This window comes from Porites lutea, chromosome 7 (genome assembly GCF_958299795.1).
Source record: "Porites lutea chromosome 7, jaPorLute2.1, whole genome shotgun sequence".
NCBI lineage: Eukaryota > Metazoa > Cnidaria > Anthozoa > Scleractinia > Poritidae > Porites > Porites lutea.
The window spans coordinates 12133442-12151971 of record NC_133207.1 but is presented as its reverse complement, the minus strand read 5'-3'; the positions used below and the strand labels follow the sequence as shown (position 1 = coordinate 12151971).

Below are 18530 nucleotides of genomic sequence, written 5' to 3'. Positions count from 1 at the left end.
AAAAGCTAGTAACACTTCCGCTCTGTCGGTTTCACAAATGTCACGAGGCGGTTTTTTATGTCACACAACACAACAACAACGACAACAACAAGTATTTGGTAGATTATCTCTAAATTTACAAATAACAATAAACATTTTCAAATTTTGGATTCACCTTGAAAATCAACCCCCTGACAGCATCGCTAAACTCTGCTTAAACATATCGGATAAAATGGCCGAAGAAAATAAATCAGGTCTAATAAATAAAATAAATCTTTTGAGTTCACAACTTAATATTCATAAACAGTCAGTTAACTTTAAACTGACCCTTCTACTTTCTTATCCAAAGCTGAGAATAATTTGTCAAAACATCTGAAAAGCCACCAGCTAAATTTGATAAGAACAAAGAAAAAACTAAAATAATACTCCATCTTTTAAAATGAAACAAATCACTCTGAATTCATCAATCATATCCGGAATCCTGAACATAGGCGTGTAGCTTCCAAATTTAGGATAGGAAATCATAATTTAAAAATAGAAAGTGGAAGATTTACAATCCCCAAAACGCCTGAGGACCTTAGAATCTGTGATCATTGCAACCAAAATTCGGTTGAAAATGAACTGCACGTATTATTTCACTGTGATCAATAAAATGATTTGAGAAAGACTCTTTTTATTAAAATCAACGACCGAAATACATTATTTACACATTACAATATCCATGATAAAGTCTGTTTTCTTTTTAACAATACTGATTCACATATCAGCAGGCTAGCTGCTAATTTCATCTTTCAAGCATTTGAAAGACAAAAGAAACATAGTTAATTCTACCATTCCATCATACCTGTATTTCCTTAAACTTAGCTGTTTATTATTGTTATTTTAATCGGTAACACCTGTACAAAATGGTAATACTGAATGTTCATTTCTCGATGCAACATTCGGTGAACGTTTGTTTAAACCTAAACACATCTTACAAAAATGTATATGCGTTTTCTCAATCAAGTCTTTATCCCAGCGGCTATAATCATTTTTATCATAGATTCCCCAAACTTCAGAGCAATACGTTAAAATTGGGAAGAATAGTGTATTGAACAGTTTGTTGATGATGTGAAGATAACACTGCCAAGACTACTTGATTAAACGCCGCATTTCCGCGGTTAAAGTTCCATTGTCTTCCTTTTTTTGCTGTAGGGGAATCGTAAATGTCTGAATGTCAACACTCGCCAGGTTAATGACCAGTCTCTTTTGGATGATTTGTCTGCTTCTCCGTTATGCTAAAATATGCCTCAACAGCTTGATGATATGGCTCACTGCTATACTATCACACTGTCTGATTTACTTGAGCACCATACTTCGCTAAAATCGCGGAAAATTACAAAAAGACCTGCCGTGCCATGGTTTAACGATGAGCTGAGAAGGAAAGCTGAAAGGAAATGGCGACAAACTAACAAAGACTCTGACCTACGTTACTTTAAAGCTCTAAGGGGTAATTACATGAGACCTGGACCGTTTTGCAGTCGTTTACATGAGACCCGTATGAAACACTTCGTTCATTACATGAGACGGGTACAAACCCACCAATAGGAGATTCTTGTAGCTAAACTAGGGGTACCTTCCGGCAAGTGCCAACGAGGCGAATTCGATAACCTTTTGTGGGATGTGCCTAACGGTCCTTCGTGAATCGGTGAACAATTTTAGGGGTTTTAAATTGATTTGTCTATTATTAATAAAGCCAAAATAAGAATTAATACAGGAGATTGTAAAGGGACTGTAAAAGGGTGGGGTGGTACGCCCTTATATTGCCTATACGGGAATGTGCCGCTGGACAGGGTATGGTTTTTGACCTCTCCGTCCCCTATTTTGTTTTTGCTCTACAGTAATTGCCAATCAATTCATAAATAGCTTTAAACACGACGGCCCTTTTTTTCGTTTATCCTAAACGGAGTATATAATTGGCGTTGTTGACCTAAAAGGGTATGTATTTAAGGATATTTTTGTTCTAAACAGGGTCAGGGTTTCAAACCTCGGCGGTTCACCTATACCTAAATATTGGTTGAGTAACCCCCTGAGGGGTTTGAAACAACAACTTTGGTACATTCTAGGTTAACCTGGTCACAGAAGCTTAAAGCGTCTTTGGTAGCAACTCTTCACTGCAAATTTCATTTTATTTAAACGATAAACGTTAGGTAAACAATCCTCGAAAATTGAACTTGAACAAGTTAATAACAAGCTGTGTCTACTGTCTACACCTCAGCAGTGCTTTGTTTGAAATTATTGAAATCAATGTATTAAGTGCCTAAATGGTTGTTTTCTTTCATGGTATGAAACAACAAATACAACAATTGAATTTGTACAAACGAATTTTTTTAAATTCGTAGCACGTCTCAGTAATAAATATCAAAGTTTTATAACGTTCTTATAGATAGCAAAAAATGTAGGTAACAAAACTATGAACGCTTTGATTGTATTGGTCTGTTCACGAACTTAAATAACAGTTTCTTTTCCACTTTGTTTCACTAGAGTTCACATGTCATTTTTTTGAAATTCTTTTAACTTTGTCCACAAAATGGTTGATTTCTTTAGTAACACAGTACTTCCTGTGGAAATTACAAGTTTAGTACTTCTTTGACAATGTTCCGTTGGGAGTTGTATTTCAATTTGACATCCTTTAGGCTCATAAGGGCATCTTCTATTTCATCTATGGTGCTGCTCATACTTGCTGTTGTATTCTTCAGGAGGTTTTCGATTTCATTTGTAAATGCAGTGAGCCACAATTCCGATTCATTGTGTTGAATACACAGCTTGACAGAGCCTTCCCGCCTGCAGTTGATGATCCTTTGTCGCACTTTGCAGTTTTGGCATCTCACTGACTCGCCCGACTCATCCCCAATTCGTTTTTTGCAAATTTGGCATGTACTAAAAATGCTTAAACTGGCAACATATTTTAGTTGACTTGCAATGATCTCTCTTTCTGGATTTGTCAATATTTCTGGGCCCACTAATTTTTGAGAGTTGTGGTTTCCTCACTGTAATTTGTATTCCTGTTAGTGCTAAGGAATTTTGATCCTTGATAATACTGTAGTGTGAGGTTTTGAAAGTAATAGGCCTTGTTGCTTTTCAGTTGTGTAAATAACGGTTCCCATATGTGGAGTTCCATTGGCCCGTTTAGCTCCGTTTCGTCTTCCAATATGCAGTCTTCTTTGACAGATAAAGCTTGACTGGATTTGGTTTCTATCTTGTTTGGCTCCTGGGCTCCCACTGACAGAGTTGCATGGACGTTGACTTTCTGATTGGGCGCCATTTCTTTCAGTTCTCGTAAAGAGACATCAGACGCTTCCTGTGATGTTGATTGGGAACGTTCTGACTTGACAAAATTTGGTACATAGGAGAATGGTACATCAGCATTTGCACACTGCGAAACATAAGATTGCTGGTTGAAAAGCCAGTTGTTGTCTTCATGATCTAGTATAAGAAGGTTCTTTAACAAGACGGGAGACTTGGTTTCTTGGAAGTGCTTGATCTTGGGATGTTTTGTTTTGTCAAATCCAACTACTCTTTTTGCACTTTAGTCGGTGAAACTTGCAGGTGAAAGTCAAACCAATCATGTCTGGATCTTGCAGCGGTTTTGACGGGGGATATTTTTTGGATTTATTGTACCCATACATGTTTACTAAACGAAAGAAAAGCAAACAAAATCAGGATGCATGATCATCAATGCGCTTACAGTGACAGCAACAATAACCCTATTATCATCATTATAGTTAACACAATAACACATGCTATGCTATCTTAGCATAGTTTGCTTGAACATTTGTCAAGTGTCTTGAGCTAAAAAAGGTTTTCCATCTTTGCCCCCACTTTCCCATCATATCAAACATATAAGCTCTTTCATAGGGAACATCAACTTGAATAAAATTTTACAACTTACCCTTAGACTGCTTTCTTGCTGACATCATGAACTGTAATGTTTTAAAGTAACAATAACGTGTTAGCAACTCAGTTTACAAATAAGCCCATCTTTCAGTTACACATAAAATAAGCACCACAGTGAGAATCACCTCAGAAAGTTATAATATTTTTATACAAGTGGAAACCTGATTTGCAGATTCATGTAAATTGATGTCTACAGACTCAGACTTTTGAAATATGGCAAAAAACCAGCCATCCGGATAACTATACAATACTTCTTGAAAACATAAGAAACGCCTTACAGAAACACACAATTCATCAATATAGATCCAACCGCTCTCACTTTTTAAGGCAACAGTAAAATGTCTATTTAAACACCTAACAATTCCTTTGAGGCAGTATCAAACTCCTAAGGTTTCCATATCATGTGGAAAAAACATTTGAGTTATACAATCAGGTGACAATTCTATCATTAAAAAGGTTGGCAGGCACACAAAGTGTCGAAGTGAAGCAACACTTCCAGAATGATTTTGGCAGTAAACACAAAAAAGTCTATTGATGTTTGGCAGCATAGCTTCTGATACAGAACTTTCAAAACCATTCTGATTTATATGGCGATAGGTAATATACAAGACAAAAACATCTGTGGATTTGGTGATTTCCTGGTTACACTCTGAACAAATGGAATGATTGGTATGTTGAATAAGAAATAATGATTTTAAACCAAACGTTAATTCTCCAAATGTATTGATTTGGAATATGTCACTGAATACAGCATTATCTGACATACCTGTAAAAGAGGCACAGTGCTGTCTCATCCAGGCCCAAATGGGTTCTCGGACTGAATGTAACTGGTTGGAAAGGATTTCACCACTATTTACTTGCACACATGCTGTGTATAACATTTCAAAAAAATTCATTACGTTCCACAGACTCAATAGCATCTTTAAAAATGTAACAGCTTAACTCCATAAAACAATCAACTGCACATGAGAATTTTCCTGGAAAATCAAGGCAGTAATTTCTGAAATGCATTTGCTCAACGGGGAGGAATGAACGAGGCAATGACTGCGATATTTCTTTACCAAAACGTTCTTGTAAATGTGGTTTGGTTTGGGAAGATTTACGGGAGTTTGAATCCTTTGACAATGCTGGATTTCCATTGATCTGACCAAATGTGCTTCCTTGTTTGTTATTATGTAGGGATTAAAACTACCATTTGAAGCATACGGAATTCTTCTAGACAAATATTTCCGTTTGTAATAGGTGACCGTATATAAGCACGGGCCACAACATCTAATTTTGTGTAATTGTAAATCGTCACTTAAACAAGAACGCGGAGGTTTAATTATGGAGCAACTGCTTCCACAAATACAATCAGCATGAAGCAGTAAACATGAAACATGACAAAGTTGGTATGCGACTGAACGCTCGCAGTGATCAAGCAAAGGAAACCACGTGTTTGTCTTGATTTAATACGCAACGCTGGCGTTTAAGGATTTTTTTCTGCTAAAAGAGGTAAAAATAAATCACTTCGCTTCTTTTCTCGTAAGTCTTCAGAACGTCTCAGTCGACGAAAGAACACCCCGTTCGAAATTGACAGGCAAACACACAGGTGCGAACCCGCTGGTTCTAACAAAAATTTGAGCGTATAATCCTATTCCTTGATCAGCTACCGCTTAAAATTCAATTTACAAAGAAAAAGAGAGCACTGCAAACCCTGGTTCTGAATAGAGAATGTATAAAGCAAACACGCTGGTTCGAATGTAAGCCTGCGAAGAACAAGCTGGCTCTGACAAAAATTTGAGCGTAAAACCCTATTCCTTGATCAGCTGCTGCTTCAAACGCAATTTATAAAGCAAACCAAACCACTAATAGCCTTTTCAAACTAGAAATCGTATTAAAACTTGCTCAACTGTTAGGTCATCCACCTTCTCTGATGGACAACGAACAGCTGCACACTGGACCACGCAATCTCAAACCACGAGTTATAAATACAAGACCATGACGTCACTGCCCAAATATGGGGTCTTACTTACACCCAAATATAGTCAAAAATGCAAATTTTAGAGGGTTATGCAGAATTTGAGGGGTTTTGCCTACATTGCGCGGCGTTATAATCTGCCGCCGAGTCAACCTCGCTTCTTAGCTCGGTTGCTTCGTTGGCAATAACTTTCTAAAGTCGATTATTTAACATATTATTCACTAACTGTCCTAACTGGTACACAATTTACACCAATTAAGTCAGTGAGTAGAGAACCGTGGATTTTGCTGCTCCCAGAAACTTCATCTATTACGCTCATCTGGTGGCATGTTAAATGCACAGCTTCTCAAAATAATTGGTGCAATCCCTCACATAAACCAAAGCATATATTCAATTGAACCTACTTCCAAGTCTTGTTTACAGTTATTCATCGAAGTGTTCTTATTTTGCTACGAAAAAGCAAAACTGATGGAGCCATACAAACAAACATGCTATTCATGGACCCGGTCTGAGATTCGTTTCCGTTTTGCATGAGAAGACTGAGAACGGTACAGTCTCAGACCGGTACGAAAATAACTCGTGTCGGGTCAGCGACCGACACGGTCTGAGTTCGTTTTTAGGCCAGTCCCATGTAAGCGCATGAAAAGAAATGTATGGAGAGCGATACGAACTCATACCGGTCTGAGTTCGTCTCGGTCTTATGTAATCAGTGTAATTACCCACTTAGTCTTCTTTTTATAGGAACGTTGCCGTTATCAATGTATACAGTTCAAATCAAGGCAAACTTTTTCATGAAGTTAAAAAGTTGCTAGTACAGAAAGATGAGCTGTCCTTTCCCAGTTATAATGATGACCACGAACTTGCAAACGATATAAAAAATTTCTCCATCCAGAAAATATCTAACACCCGCTCTGATCTTGATATTAATGTAGTTCATCGGCCTAGACAAGATTTGGATGCTGATCAGGGGCGGACCCAGGATTATTCTTAAAGGGTGTGCACCACTATAAAGGAAGGGCGTAACTGGCTGGGGACGTAAACAAGTTTTAAAAGCGAATACAAACAAGAAGGCTTTTAGCGTGCATAACAGGCGCTTTATGAGCCAAGCGAGGCCAACGCGGCATTTTGCGCGAAGCGCGAAACGATATTTTTCTCCTCCCCTCGTCTCGCGCTTCGCACTCGTTTCGCGTTTCGCGCAAGAAGCCGCGTTCGCCTCGCTTGGCTCATAAAGCGCCTGTTATGCAGGCAAGAAGGCTTTTGACGAGGCAATAGGAAACTTAAGAAGTACGACGAAGTTCACGACAACGACGTCTGTTGACTGGAAAAAGACTGGAACAAGAACGTCAGTTTCGGCGGGAAAAAATCTCGTCGGTAGGTCGACGACGACGACAATGAATGTAAACATAAATGTAAAACTGCGATGCTTGTTCGCAACAAAGTTTTTCTTGTTTTTTCTTGTTGTTTAAAACAATGCAAGATCTTATCTTTTTTAAGCCGTACGTCTAATTTCATCGACGATGAAGAATTTTTTGTGTTGTCTGACCTTTTCGAGTGGAAAAACACCTGCTTTCCGTACGAAGATTATTCAACTTTCAACCTGAATGAGATAACCGAGTCCGAGTCAGGGGCACCCAACGAGGATATAGTTCAAAACCACTTAACATAGCATTGTTGAACGTATTTTAGTATTCAAACGGTAGATATAGGCATGTTTTTATCCCCGAAAAACTTTTCATCTGTTCGGATTTCCTAGCTGAAAGTCTAGTGATCCGAAAATTGTAGGGATAAAAACTTACCTTCTCGAAAATTTCAGCCAGGAAAAGGCTCCCGAAAATTCTAGGTGGCCTTTTTTTAGGGTCTAAATCCGTTAAAAATGGGTAATTATACCATTTTGTAGATGTTCGAAAATCCTAGGAGAGGCAGGCAAGCAAGAAATTTTACAACAAATGCTCCGAAAATTCTAGATCTCAAAGCGTCTTCCGAACAGATATTTTCCCCAAAATTGCCGTTGGGTGCCCCTGCCGAGTGTCTGTCAGAATTTAGATTTGGAAAAAGAGACATTGTGATGTGATCGCTGTTTTCCATACAAAGTTTATTTCCTCTATATTAAAGATATATGATTTGCCTTACCTAAATAAGTACAACTAAATTCTATCACATTTTCAGTTTATATTATAAAAGCTAGAGTATTCGCCAAAACAAATTCAATAGTGCGAGCGTACTTCATATTGCCATTGAGCACGCTGATGACGTCAATCAAACTATACCTTGAATTCTTGTGAGCCAGAAACTCATAAGGGGTTGAAACGTGTAACTCTCATATGTTTGCTTTGTCCGATACTCGTGATTATTCATTTTCGAAAGTACCATATTTGAAACAAGAAGAAGAGATAACTGACCAATCAAACTTCGTAAACAACGTGACGTAATTTTCCTTCAGGTTCCCGCACCCGCTTAAAAAAAATGGCCGACAAACGGGGGAAAAACAGCCGAAAGCCGAGAAAGCTTTCAAAGGTTGAAACCAGGAATATTACCGAAACACTGAGCAGGATATTATTGCCTTACCACCCTGGCCAAACGTAACATTATGAAACCCATTGACGGCCTCGCAACTTCTTGAAGTTGTCACTTCAAAAAACGATGCCTCGTTGACCCTCCTCACAGTAAACTTATACTGCAAATAGGCTTTTAAAATTCTTATGTTAAAAGTCCAGAATAAACAGTGAAAAATATTTTCGAATAAAATTCATTAGCTGCGTATCGAAAGTGTCCAAAACCTGAACTTGACATCTTCGCAAAAAGTGATGCTTGTAATGAATGTGAGAAGCATTTTAAAAGCTTAAATTAAACTTGGATGCTGTAGTCACGATCGTGTTTTGCGTTTTGAGCTAATTTTATGACTGAACAAACTCAAAACAATAGACAGAGAAGCCGTTTCTTGAAAATGTTTATTCAAAGTCCAAAAAGTTAATCCTTTAAAGCAATTTGGAAAACACTATCTGGATCGTGGATCCGTTCACGCAAGTGACATCGGCTAAGCACATCGCAAAATTCAACACAAAATCCATCTCAAATCAGGGCATATTTTGTAATTTTTCTTTAGCGCCGAAGAGAAAAATTTATAAAACGTCTATGAAACATTTAAAAATACATAAATTCCCCTTCAAAAACGTCTTTGTCTTGGCCATAGAGTGCAAAATGTACCTGAAAATTCAGCAAAAACTTCGCTGACTTGGCTGCATTTCAAAACAGGCCATGGGCTCCGCCGTGAAGAAAATAAGGTTGAATTCCTCGAAGGACGATTTCTTGATGAAAAGCTTCCCTTTCTCCACAAAAAGAAAGCTGAGCATTCTTTTGAACGATCTCTTTCCATTTTTTTGTCTTTTAACGGTGTATTTTTAACCTTGAAATGCAGAACTCTTGTCTTAAAACATCTGCATGGTGATCACGCAGCAGCCATTTTGTTGAAAATGTATATCCGTCACTAAGATTTCCAAATATGGTCAAAATGAATATTCACAAGCATTGAACGCTTTCAACCCCTTATGGGTTTCTGTGTGAGCTTAATTCTCTATTTTCCAATTCCCCATAATACACTCTGTTTGCCCCTCAAATTTTGCATAAACCATTGTTTTTAAATGCTCCTGGGAGTATTGCATTTTCCCAAGAGCATTTAAAAACAATGGTTTATGCAAAATTTGGGGGGCAAACAGAGTGTATTATGGGGAATTGGAAAATAGTCAATAGCAATCCTCCCAAGACCATGAAGACGTCTCCCAAGTGCATCCATAACTCAACAGTACACGATGAAGCGTTAAACATGTGTTTTATAAAGTAAATTTAAGAGAAAACTTTTGAATTTGTTAACTGATAGTAGGGAAAAGAGGTGAGTGTTGTTGTTGTCATCTGCACAAGCTGTGTAACCGTTATGGCAGTTTTCGCTAACGACTACCGTATCAACTTACTTACCAGGAAAGTAGGTAATAAGATGCATTTCGATTAGCCGCCTTCGTTGCAAACCGCTTGAATTTCCGATAAAATCTGCAAATGTTGACAGATGCCTTAATTAGAGGGGGCGGGGGAGAGGGGAAAGCGCCTTTGACTGCTGGTTCACATGGTTCGTACAATCTTGAAAAGGTCTTGAATTTTACTAGTCGTCTTGAAAAATCCTTGAATTCGGTTTAGGTCCTTGAAAAGTACTTGATTTCTTTATTAGGTCTTGAAAAGTCCTTGAACTCCCACCCTTTTCTTCGCCAGACACCTTTTTCCGTAACTGATTAGATTATTTTGCCGTGAAAAAATTTGGCTGGTTCATCCTCAGCCGTGTAAGAACCTGTAAAACTCGCGGGTAACATAAAAACATTTTTGTGCATGAACAATATCTTATTTCTGTTTCTTTATTTCAAATGTTATTTCTGTACCTCAGGTGCAATTGCAAGTCGTACCCAGTCATTTTGCAAAGTCTTGTTGCGGAAAATAGTATAAAATAATGTGATTAAAAAACGACGGCCGAAGAAGTAAAAATCGTAAATGACCCATGACGTGTTTTAGGTAATAGGGTGATCAAAGGAGGTTAAAGAATGCCGTTTTATTAAATAAATGTTAGTCCCTGAAAACTGTAATTTGTCCTTGAAAATCCTAGAAAAGTCCTTGAAATTAATTTGTCTGAAGTTGTACGAACCATGTCATGGCCATGAAGCGGACACCTCTCTCAGGCAAAGCTGGTATCCGGGGAGCACTCCCATATTCCCAAAATACTAACTAGTTTAACAGAAAAAGGAGTCCTAGCAGAAAATTGTGTATTTGAAATGGTAATTCCTCGCAAAGATATTTTACAACTAACCTGTTCCATGTATTCAGTAGTGGAGAGCAGGAGAAAAATAAAGTGAGACGGGGAAAAGAGGAAAAAACACGGGAGCGCAGCTCTCAGTCTCGCCCTCATCCCCCTCTTATTTTTGCTCGATCTATGTTTCACCCGCAATCCGCTATCTGAACGCTAGACTTGCCACAAGTTAGCCTGCGTGGCAGGCGTTAAAAGGGGAAAGGGAAGGGGGGATTTGGGCGCGCGAGGGAGAAAGGAAAAGAAAGGAAAGTTCCCCTCCTTCCTCCTCCCTTGCGCGTGGTCTCGCGCTCTAATTTCCTTCCCCTTCCCTTTCGTACGCCTGCCACGCAGGCTAGCCACAAGTTAGCCTCCCCCGCAGACATTCTTAGGGGTGCGTCACGCGTTCCGACACGAACGCGTGACGAACCCCTAAGAACGTCTGCGTGGGAGGCTAGCCACAAGTCGACTGCTTGAGCTAACCAGCGGAAACCGGAAACGACAGTTTGCGAAAGTCTATCTGAACGTCTAAAAAGGTTGCCAGGGAAAGGTTACTACGTTAACCAGAGAATCAGGTAACCAATTTCCCGGAGGGTGGGGAGGAGAAAACGCCTAAGTAACAAATCAAAAGGTTCTATATTGCAAGAAGTAATCCAGATCCTGGTGAATGATGCTATATTTATCCAGGAAAACAAACTGTTCCTCGAACTGCGCTAGGCCTACAATCTTGGACAAAATAAATGGAAAACCTAGACCCCCCCTCCCCCCCCCCCCCCCCAAATCAAGGATGGGAAAATGGCGCGTTTTTGCCCTTCGCGCGCCTTCATCCTTGATTTGGGGGGATGGGGGTTTGCTGTTCCATTTTATTTTGTCCAAGATTGTAGATACCAAAATCCCGAAAAATGGCCAAAAAAATCTATCCGGAAATTCTCCAAGAAAATGTTTATAAACCCCAATTTTATCTCTAAAAATCTCGAAATTTATTCCAACTTCACATAATTTGCATAAAATGCGGGATTTTTGTGACCTGCGCAATTTGAGCATAGGTCCTGTGGTAAAATTGCATGCAAATAGGTTCAAACTGATTCAAAATGGTTATTTATTTACTAGACAATGTAAGTGGTTCGTTAGTCTGAAATGTCATACGTCTCCACCCCTTAACCCATGCCCCCTACAGGTTAAGGGGTGGAGACATATGACATTTCAGACTAGTAGTTCGTCTCGTTTTCATATTTCTCTTTCAAACAAACGATAACGACAACAAACACTTAGCAGAGTTTGACATTTCATGTGGCATAACCGAGGACAAAAACATGACAATTGTATTTTTCTAAACACTATCTTCTAAAAATCCCATTATATGATTTGATTCTTAAAATCCTAAAAAAATCTGGATTTTTGTATCTAGACCTAAACTGCGCGTTTCTTAGTAAGTGACCAAACATGATATGCATTTCTAGTAACTTTATTTACATCACAGACAATTGCACTGCTGCTGCACTTTACATAGCAAATTACAATTGAAATCAAAATCCTAAACATAATGGTACTGATATTGGCAAATATAATAACAAATATCATAATACTTCGTTGAACTCCTTTCGATCACCATTGCCGAACAATCTACATTGTTTTGCTCACTCAGTGAGTAATCCTGCTGAAGGCGGTTATTTAACATCTCAGCGCTGCTTTGCCTATCTAACGACGTAGTTCAGCTGCTCAGTGTTGTCTCCCCCTGTAGTTCAATAGCCACATTAAAAGTAATATTGTTTTTTCTCATATTTGGCTCATTGTTATCCTTATCTTTCCTTTCCCATTGCACTCTTTTATAAATAATCTTAAGCCTGGAGTCTGGTCTAATTGCGCCATCTGTTTTATCGGTTTCTACTTCAGTTGAGTTTAATGCAGGATGAAAGAATCGGTAAAATAAAATCAGGGCAATCAATCCAATAAAGAACGTAACCCATTCTGTTAACAACATTACCACACGGAACTTCGGTCCGTAATGTGTTACAAACGTCCACCAGATAACCATAATGGCGTTTTCAATTAGAATTAATAGATAATAGGGATATCCCCACCGTCGAGTGTTCTTGCCTTCTAATGGAAAGAAGCAAAAAACATGGACGTATGCAATAGCACATCTAAAGAATGTCTGTTTTACCACTTCACCCTCAAAGTATTCGCATTCCTGTCTCCAAAGCAGAGCACACGAAGCTACAAAATGAATTGCAACCACTACAAACACAAAGCGAGTGAAATAAGAAGCAAACAAGGCGAGTGCTAGTATCCTTGACGTAAGCATAAAAAGACGCCATATAAAACAGAACAAAGATCCTAAACTGCACCAGTTCAACTGTTGACTCTCCTCATCGGCAAGACGAATATACCTTGCGTAGATGAGCAAGTGGAAGGCAAACAGAGCTAAGGACTTGGGAATACTGATGGCCACAATGAAGTCTTCAAATGATGTCAGATCTAGAGTACTCCCACGACAAAGCAGAATGTAGAGTTGTAAGGCGACCTGGAAAGGAAAAAACGTTGTTTTTGGATAGGCCCAAGGAGTACTAAAAATGTGAACGTCCAAATACCCAATGGTCATTACGGGGCGGCGAGAAACACTATTTCCCGGCATCTCTTTGTACTCAGAAAGTCTCAACAGACCCTTCCAAGGTTTTTCCCCAACTTTTCACATGGACCAGTTAGGGAAAATCCGTCGACACCACAAGAAAGAGCGCCTTGAAATTGCGGTAAAACTGCTCAATTTAAAAGTGATACGTCTTAAGGGAGTGAAGACGTAGCTCCCTCAAGTTACGAAAATTTACAGACCTTCGTGTGTGTGCAGGGCGTGCAAGGTTGTTCAACGTCTGAAAAATTTCGCGACTTTGAGGAGCTATATTTTCGTTAGTTTTCAAAGTTCGCAATTTTACTAATTTGAAGGCGCTTTTTCCAGTGGTGTCAACGGATTTTCCCTAACTTGTCCATGGCAAAACTGGTAAAAAACTGTGGAAAGGTCTTTTTCTACTTCTCTTTATTTTAATTTCCCAAGAGCCAATAAGTTGACTTACAGGAATCTTGAAATCTAAGATGCTGCAACTGAACTTCAGTTACTATGGTCAAAAGTTCAGTGCGTAGTCAATGAAGTACAACCAGTCATTGATCCTTTACGCTTCACAATTAACTGGGTACAAAACAGAGAATCAAGAAGAGAATCTGTTTTCGCACTATAGACCTTGTCACGGTTTTCGACGCCATCTTGACGAGTAGGCAAACGCGTGAGAAATTACAGTGTTTGTATGAGAATCTAATGTCGAATAATAGCTAATAATTTCCGTAGAATGGCGGTTCTGAAAAAAATATGAATTGTTAACTAACGCTTCACTCATAAGGAATCTACTGAAAAAAATTGAGGGCGTTAGATACGCTAGAAGACCTAGAACCACTTTTTAAAATTTTCCGAAAATTTTAAAAAGTGGTTCTATACATTTGTCCGTAAGAAAATCTCGGGAAAAATTAGAGACAAATATATCGAAAATCTAAAACAAACCTCTGGAGAAATGTAAGCACAGGTACGCCCAGAAAAATTTTTAAGTACAATTCTTGGTTTTGTAGCTTTAGTTTACAAGTCATATTTTTTTCAGGTCTTTTCAGAACAGCCGTTTTACGGAAATCATTCGACATTAGATTCTCATACAAACACTGTAATTTCTCACACGTTTGCCTACTGGTCAAGATGGCGTGACAAGGTCTATTTATAAGGTCTCTCGCGGTTTTTATTCGACCAGCAGTAAGTCAATATCGTTATCAGTTCTACTTAATCTTTTTTACCCAGCTGCATCTTAACATGAGTGGTGTGTGAACTACTAACTTAACCAAAACCATTGTATACAAACGCTAAATGAGACCAGAATTTTATTTACAAAACTAAGTTCACCTCTTATTAAACAGCAATAGATTCCCTAAAGCAAACCTGTGGAGCCTCCTCCATGAATGCTTCTAACACTCCCAGAGTGCTTGTGTCCTGAAGCTGAGCAATATAAAGGCGATATCGTTCTTTATCTCCCGGTGATTCGTCTTTTCTACTTCGTATAAGACGTACAGTCCTGAAAACCTGACAGCATCTGGAGAAAAGACATTTTTAGAGCATCTCATTTTTTTTTTTATCTAAATCCCTGGTCACTAGTTTAGTACTGAAATACAACGAGTCTGCAACTCATTTATAAACTAACCGTACTACATAACCATCAAGCGCTATATCTGCAGAGTCTTAAACTTTTGTTTACTGAAATGAAAGAAACTGCATATGCGTCCATTGTTCTTCCCAATTTGGAATCATTACGCAATCGCGTCTACGGATCCGCACTATAAAAAAGACATGACCCCCCCCCCTTACCCCCTCTCCCCCTGAAAGAGTCCAAAGAAGGGCAGCACGTTTTTTTACCCCAATATTACAACTAAACAGCCAGTGTTTTAAGCTGTTCTAGGCGTGTTTAAAGAACAAGAATGGGATACTTCAGAAACAAGAAGAACAGATTGACACTTATGTTCAAACTGAGCCGTCAAAATCTCGTGGATAGAAAAAAGGGAGGAATACTTGGTATTTAGGTTTAGTACTTAGGAAAACTTATTTAGTATTTAGAGTTCACTAATACTAAAACAGTCAGAAAAGAATGCGTACTTTAAGTTTACCTAGACCACAAATGAATGGAACTCTCTGTCTCAACAAAATATTCACTAATTCTAGCTCATTGTACTGCAGTGTTTCAAAGATCCTCTTCAAAGCTTTCTATTTCAGTGGTAAATAGGTACACATTTCACATATCCAAGTTTAAAGAACTGCATCCCTCTAACTGCAGTAAATAGCGCACCATCATTTAAATATGAATAAATCTCTACGCATGGTAAATTTCTTGTCAGCCGGTTTTTTGACAGCCGCAGATGAGCCCGTTAGCCCTTTTGGTCCCATTGCAGATTTCTTTACCCTTCTATACACTACAACTGGTCATCCCAACCCTTTTAAATCCATCTACCTGAGGCCTGAACTTGGCAGAAAACCGGCTTTCGTGCGGAGCCTACACGCAGTAGGCAATTATAGGGAATAACCAGGCACTGGAAACGATAACTGTCATAACTTAGTAACTTTATATTTTGATATATCTCGTTTTTATATTTTATATTTTAAAATTACTTATTCCTTAAAAAAGTTGGTGTTTAATATATCTTAACGATAAGTGTAGGAAACCGAACGTGGCTAGTCCACACAGCCATTTACACACTGTACTTGCCTTGCGGTTAGTTTGTGTTGGGTAAACGGAATCCGCTTTGCCGTTGTATTTTAATACTACGTCCGAGGTCCGACTCCGAGAGTAAAATTGCCAAATTGCGTGACACGAGCAGGGAAGATATATTTTTCCTCTAGATTGAAGACGAGTTCATGTTCATTTTGCGATCAAGAAAGTTGCAGACTGGCGTAAGAATTTTGAAAGACAAGAATTGTTAAAAGGTTTACAATATATTAGGAGTTAAGGAAATAAAATAATGACCTGTTGTTCGGAACAATAATAAACGATTGACAAAACGTGGAACGAAAACCTGAAATCATCGTCGAGTTAACAACAGGTTAAAGTACAATGAAAACAAGCCTCTACAGAAATTGCGTAAATCGTGCAATTGTAAACAATCAAATTAAAGTACACGATTTTCCCTTATTTTTATTTTCGAGACTTAAATCTCACCCTGGTGACAACCTCATGCGCAAGCTATACTCCGCGTTATGTTCATGTTATGTTTTCAAATGAACTATTTCACAACTGAAAGGTTACCTCAACAGGGTCCCGCCGAAAAAACAGTGACAGGCGTAGAACCATTTCTTGATTTCTAGTCCATTTTTCTTCAATATTTCTTTCTTGAAACTCCTCTGATCTTCTAGAAACCAATTTGCGGATACAATTTCGATGGAAACAAGCGAAACGAAAGCAAACGTAACGGTAAGGAAAGCCCAGGCGACGTCACCGCGGCTGTAGTGTGCCACAGCAACTCTCAAGTCCAATGCTAGATCTAGCAAAGACACCAGAGCAGTTAAAAATGGAAATAGCAGGTCGAATCGAGTGCAATTGCCTCGTTCGTACCAGATCTTAGTTTCAGGGTCCTTTGGTGGTTTCTGAGGCCGTTTGTCGACGATCCAGTCCAACATTTGACTGAGCTTTGTCCCACATGAAACGCAGTTACAATGGCACACACAATCACCACAAAAATGTTTTGTCATTTCCACGTCCAGAATTAAAGAACCACGAAACCAAAAGCGAACAGTATACGCATCATGAGATCACGCGAAGCAGAAGAGCGAGACAACCCGTAGTTATACCCGTTTTAAGGAATGTGTTCCTCGAAATGGAGTTAAGGCCTGAAGGCGAAATTCGTATTACTTCAGTCAACAACGAGGGAAAATGCTAAATCATGACCATTTTGCATGATTTAACAAGTTAATCTGGAAACAAATTACACAATAGCTATCGATAAAATAAGTCATTGTTGAAAATGATATCACCCGCTGTCAATCAAAAACGAAATCTTCTTTATGAGCCATCCAGCGAATAGCCTGCGAAAACAGCCCTTTCTCCTCGTTGTTGGCCGCTGGGGACCTTTCGGGCGGAGGAACGTCTGCGATTCCATACTGATGACGTAAATCAATGTTTGTTCAATTTTACGTTTCTCCTGGTCGATTTCACTAAAGTGTTGTGTTCATCTGCCAACGAGCTTCAGCAAAACTCAAAGCTTCTTCTAGAGAAGAATATATTCCACCAATTTTGACTGTTTTGTTAGAGATTCATCCCGTTTACATTTGACTCTCGTGGCCTTTTGAATTTGTGTCTGTCATTCGTAAACAATAGCTAAAACAATTTAACTAGTTCTTCGACCAATCAGCGCTTCTGACCGGATTCCGGAGAGATTTTACGTTAGCTTATCAATATGGAATTTCTGTCGCTGAGTCGCAAAGGTTAATCCTCACGAAACGTCCTCAGCAGCGAAGAGCGAGGAGAAACGGCTGTTTTCGCGGGCTACCCAGCGAAGGGCGGAGTGGAACTATCACTATCACTATCACAAAACAGTCTATATTTTTGCGTATTCAAGTACGCGCGAGCAGTCAAACAAAAGGTCTGGAACGAGGCTGAAAACAGAGAGCGAGACTCACACGCCATACGGGCGTGTGAGGCTCGCGCGCCTCGCGCGCGTAGGACTCTTACGCCACGCTTTACCGATTTTTTTACTGATTTTGAGAGAAAAACCGACTGTTTTACAGTCTAAACTATCACATGAAAATGACGGAGCGTCACTTGTGTTGGGGGAAAAGTGATTTTCCCCCGCGCGTAGCGCGCAGCTAAAATTATCGGAGATCCTCCTCGTCCGTCGTCCGTCGTCACGCTTAGGGGTTCTTTGGGGTAGGCTCGATTACCAGCCGCTGTTGGGGAAAAGAGCCCGCGCTCTTCTCGGAGAGGACCCGAGACACAGGGTCCAGAGGAGTTTCGCGTGAATAAATGAATTACTTATTTTAAGTCTCACCTTGAAAAATGTCTATACCTGTCGCTTAGCACGATTAGTTAGCCCAATGGGATCTTTAAACGATTTCTTCGCTTGATCTGACCGCCTGATCGCAGGTTAAGGGACTAGGCAATTAAGCGCAAGGGACGAGACTTAAGCCTTGTTTTCATATGTCGGGAAAATCCCAGATGATCGGGGCTTTCACTTTTAGCCGACCGTCCCAGATATATCGGATAATCACCACAATTCTCTCTCTGATTCTCCGGATGAATTTGGCCGGAAATGGAAAGTGCGCCA

General features: G+C 39.3%; 1 protein-coding gene across 1 annotated transcript; it reads right to left on the bottom strand.

Annotated features, from left to right (window-relative positions):
- Positions 1-12141: 12141 nt before the first annotated feature.
- LOC140943605 (XK-related protein 6-like) lies at positions 12142-17354 on the bottom strand. The gene is made up of 3 exons (XM_073392716.1): positions 16517-17354; positions 14665-14815; positions 12142-13218 (listed from the first exon to the last, which is right to left on the bottom strand). The coding sequence occupies exons 1-3, from the start codon at positions 16957-16959 to the stop codon at positions 12406-12408; spliced, it is 1407 nt and encodes a 468-aa protein (XP_073248817.1). The 5' UTR covers positions 16960-17354; the 3' UTR covers positions 12142-12405.
- Positions 17355-18530: the final 1176 nt, after the last annotated feature.

Coding starts and splice junctions, on each gene's coding strand:
- LOC140943605 (XM_073392716.1), bottom strand. CDS start 16,959: ATGACAAAACATTTTTGTGGTGATTGTGTGTGCCATTGTAACTGCGTT. Junction 14,816..16,516: donor TTCGGCGGGACCCTGTTGAG/GTAACCTTTCAG, acceptor TCTTTTCTCCAG/ATGCTGTCAGGTTTTCAGGA. Junction 13,219..14,664: donor TCATGGAGGAGGCTCCACAG/GTTTGCTTTAGG, acceptor TTTCCTTTCCAG/GTCGCCTTACAACTCTACAT.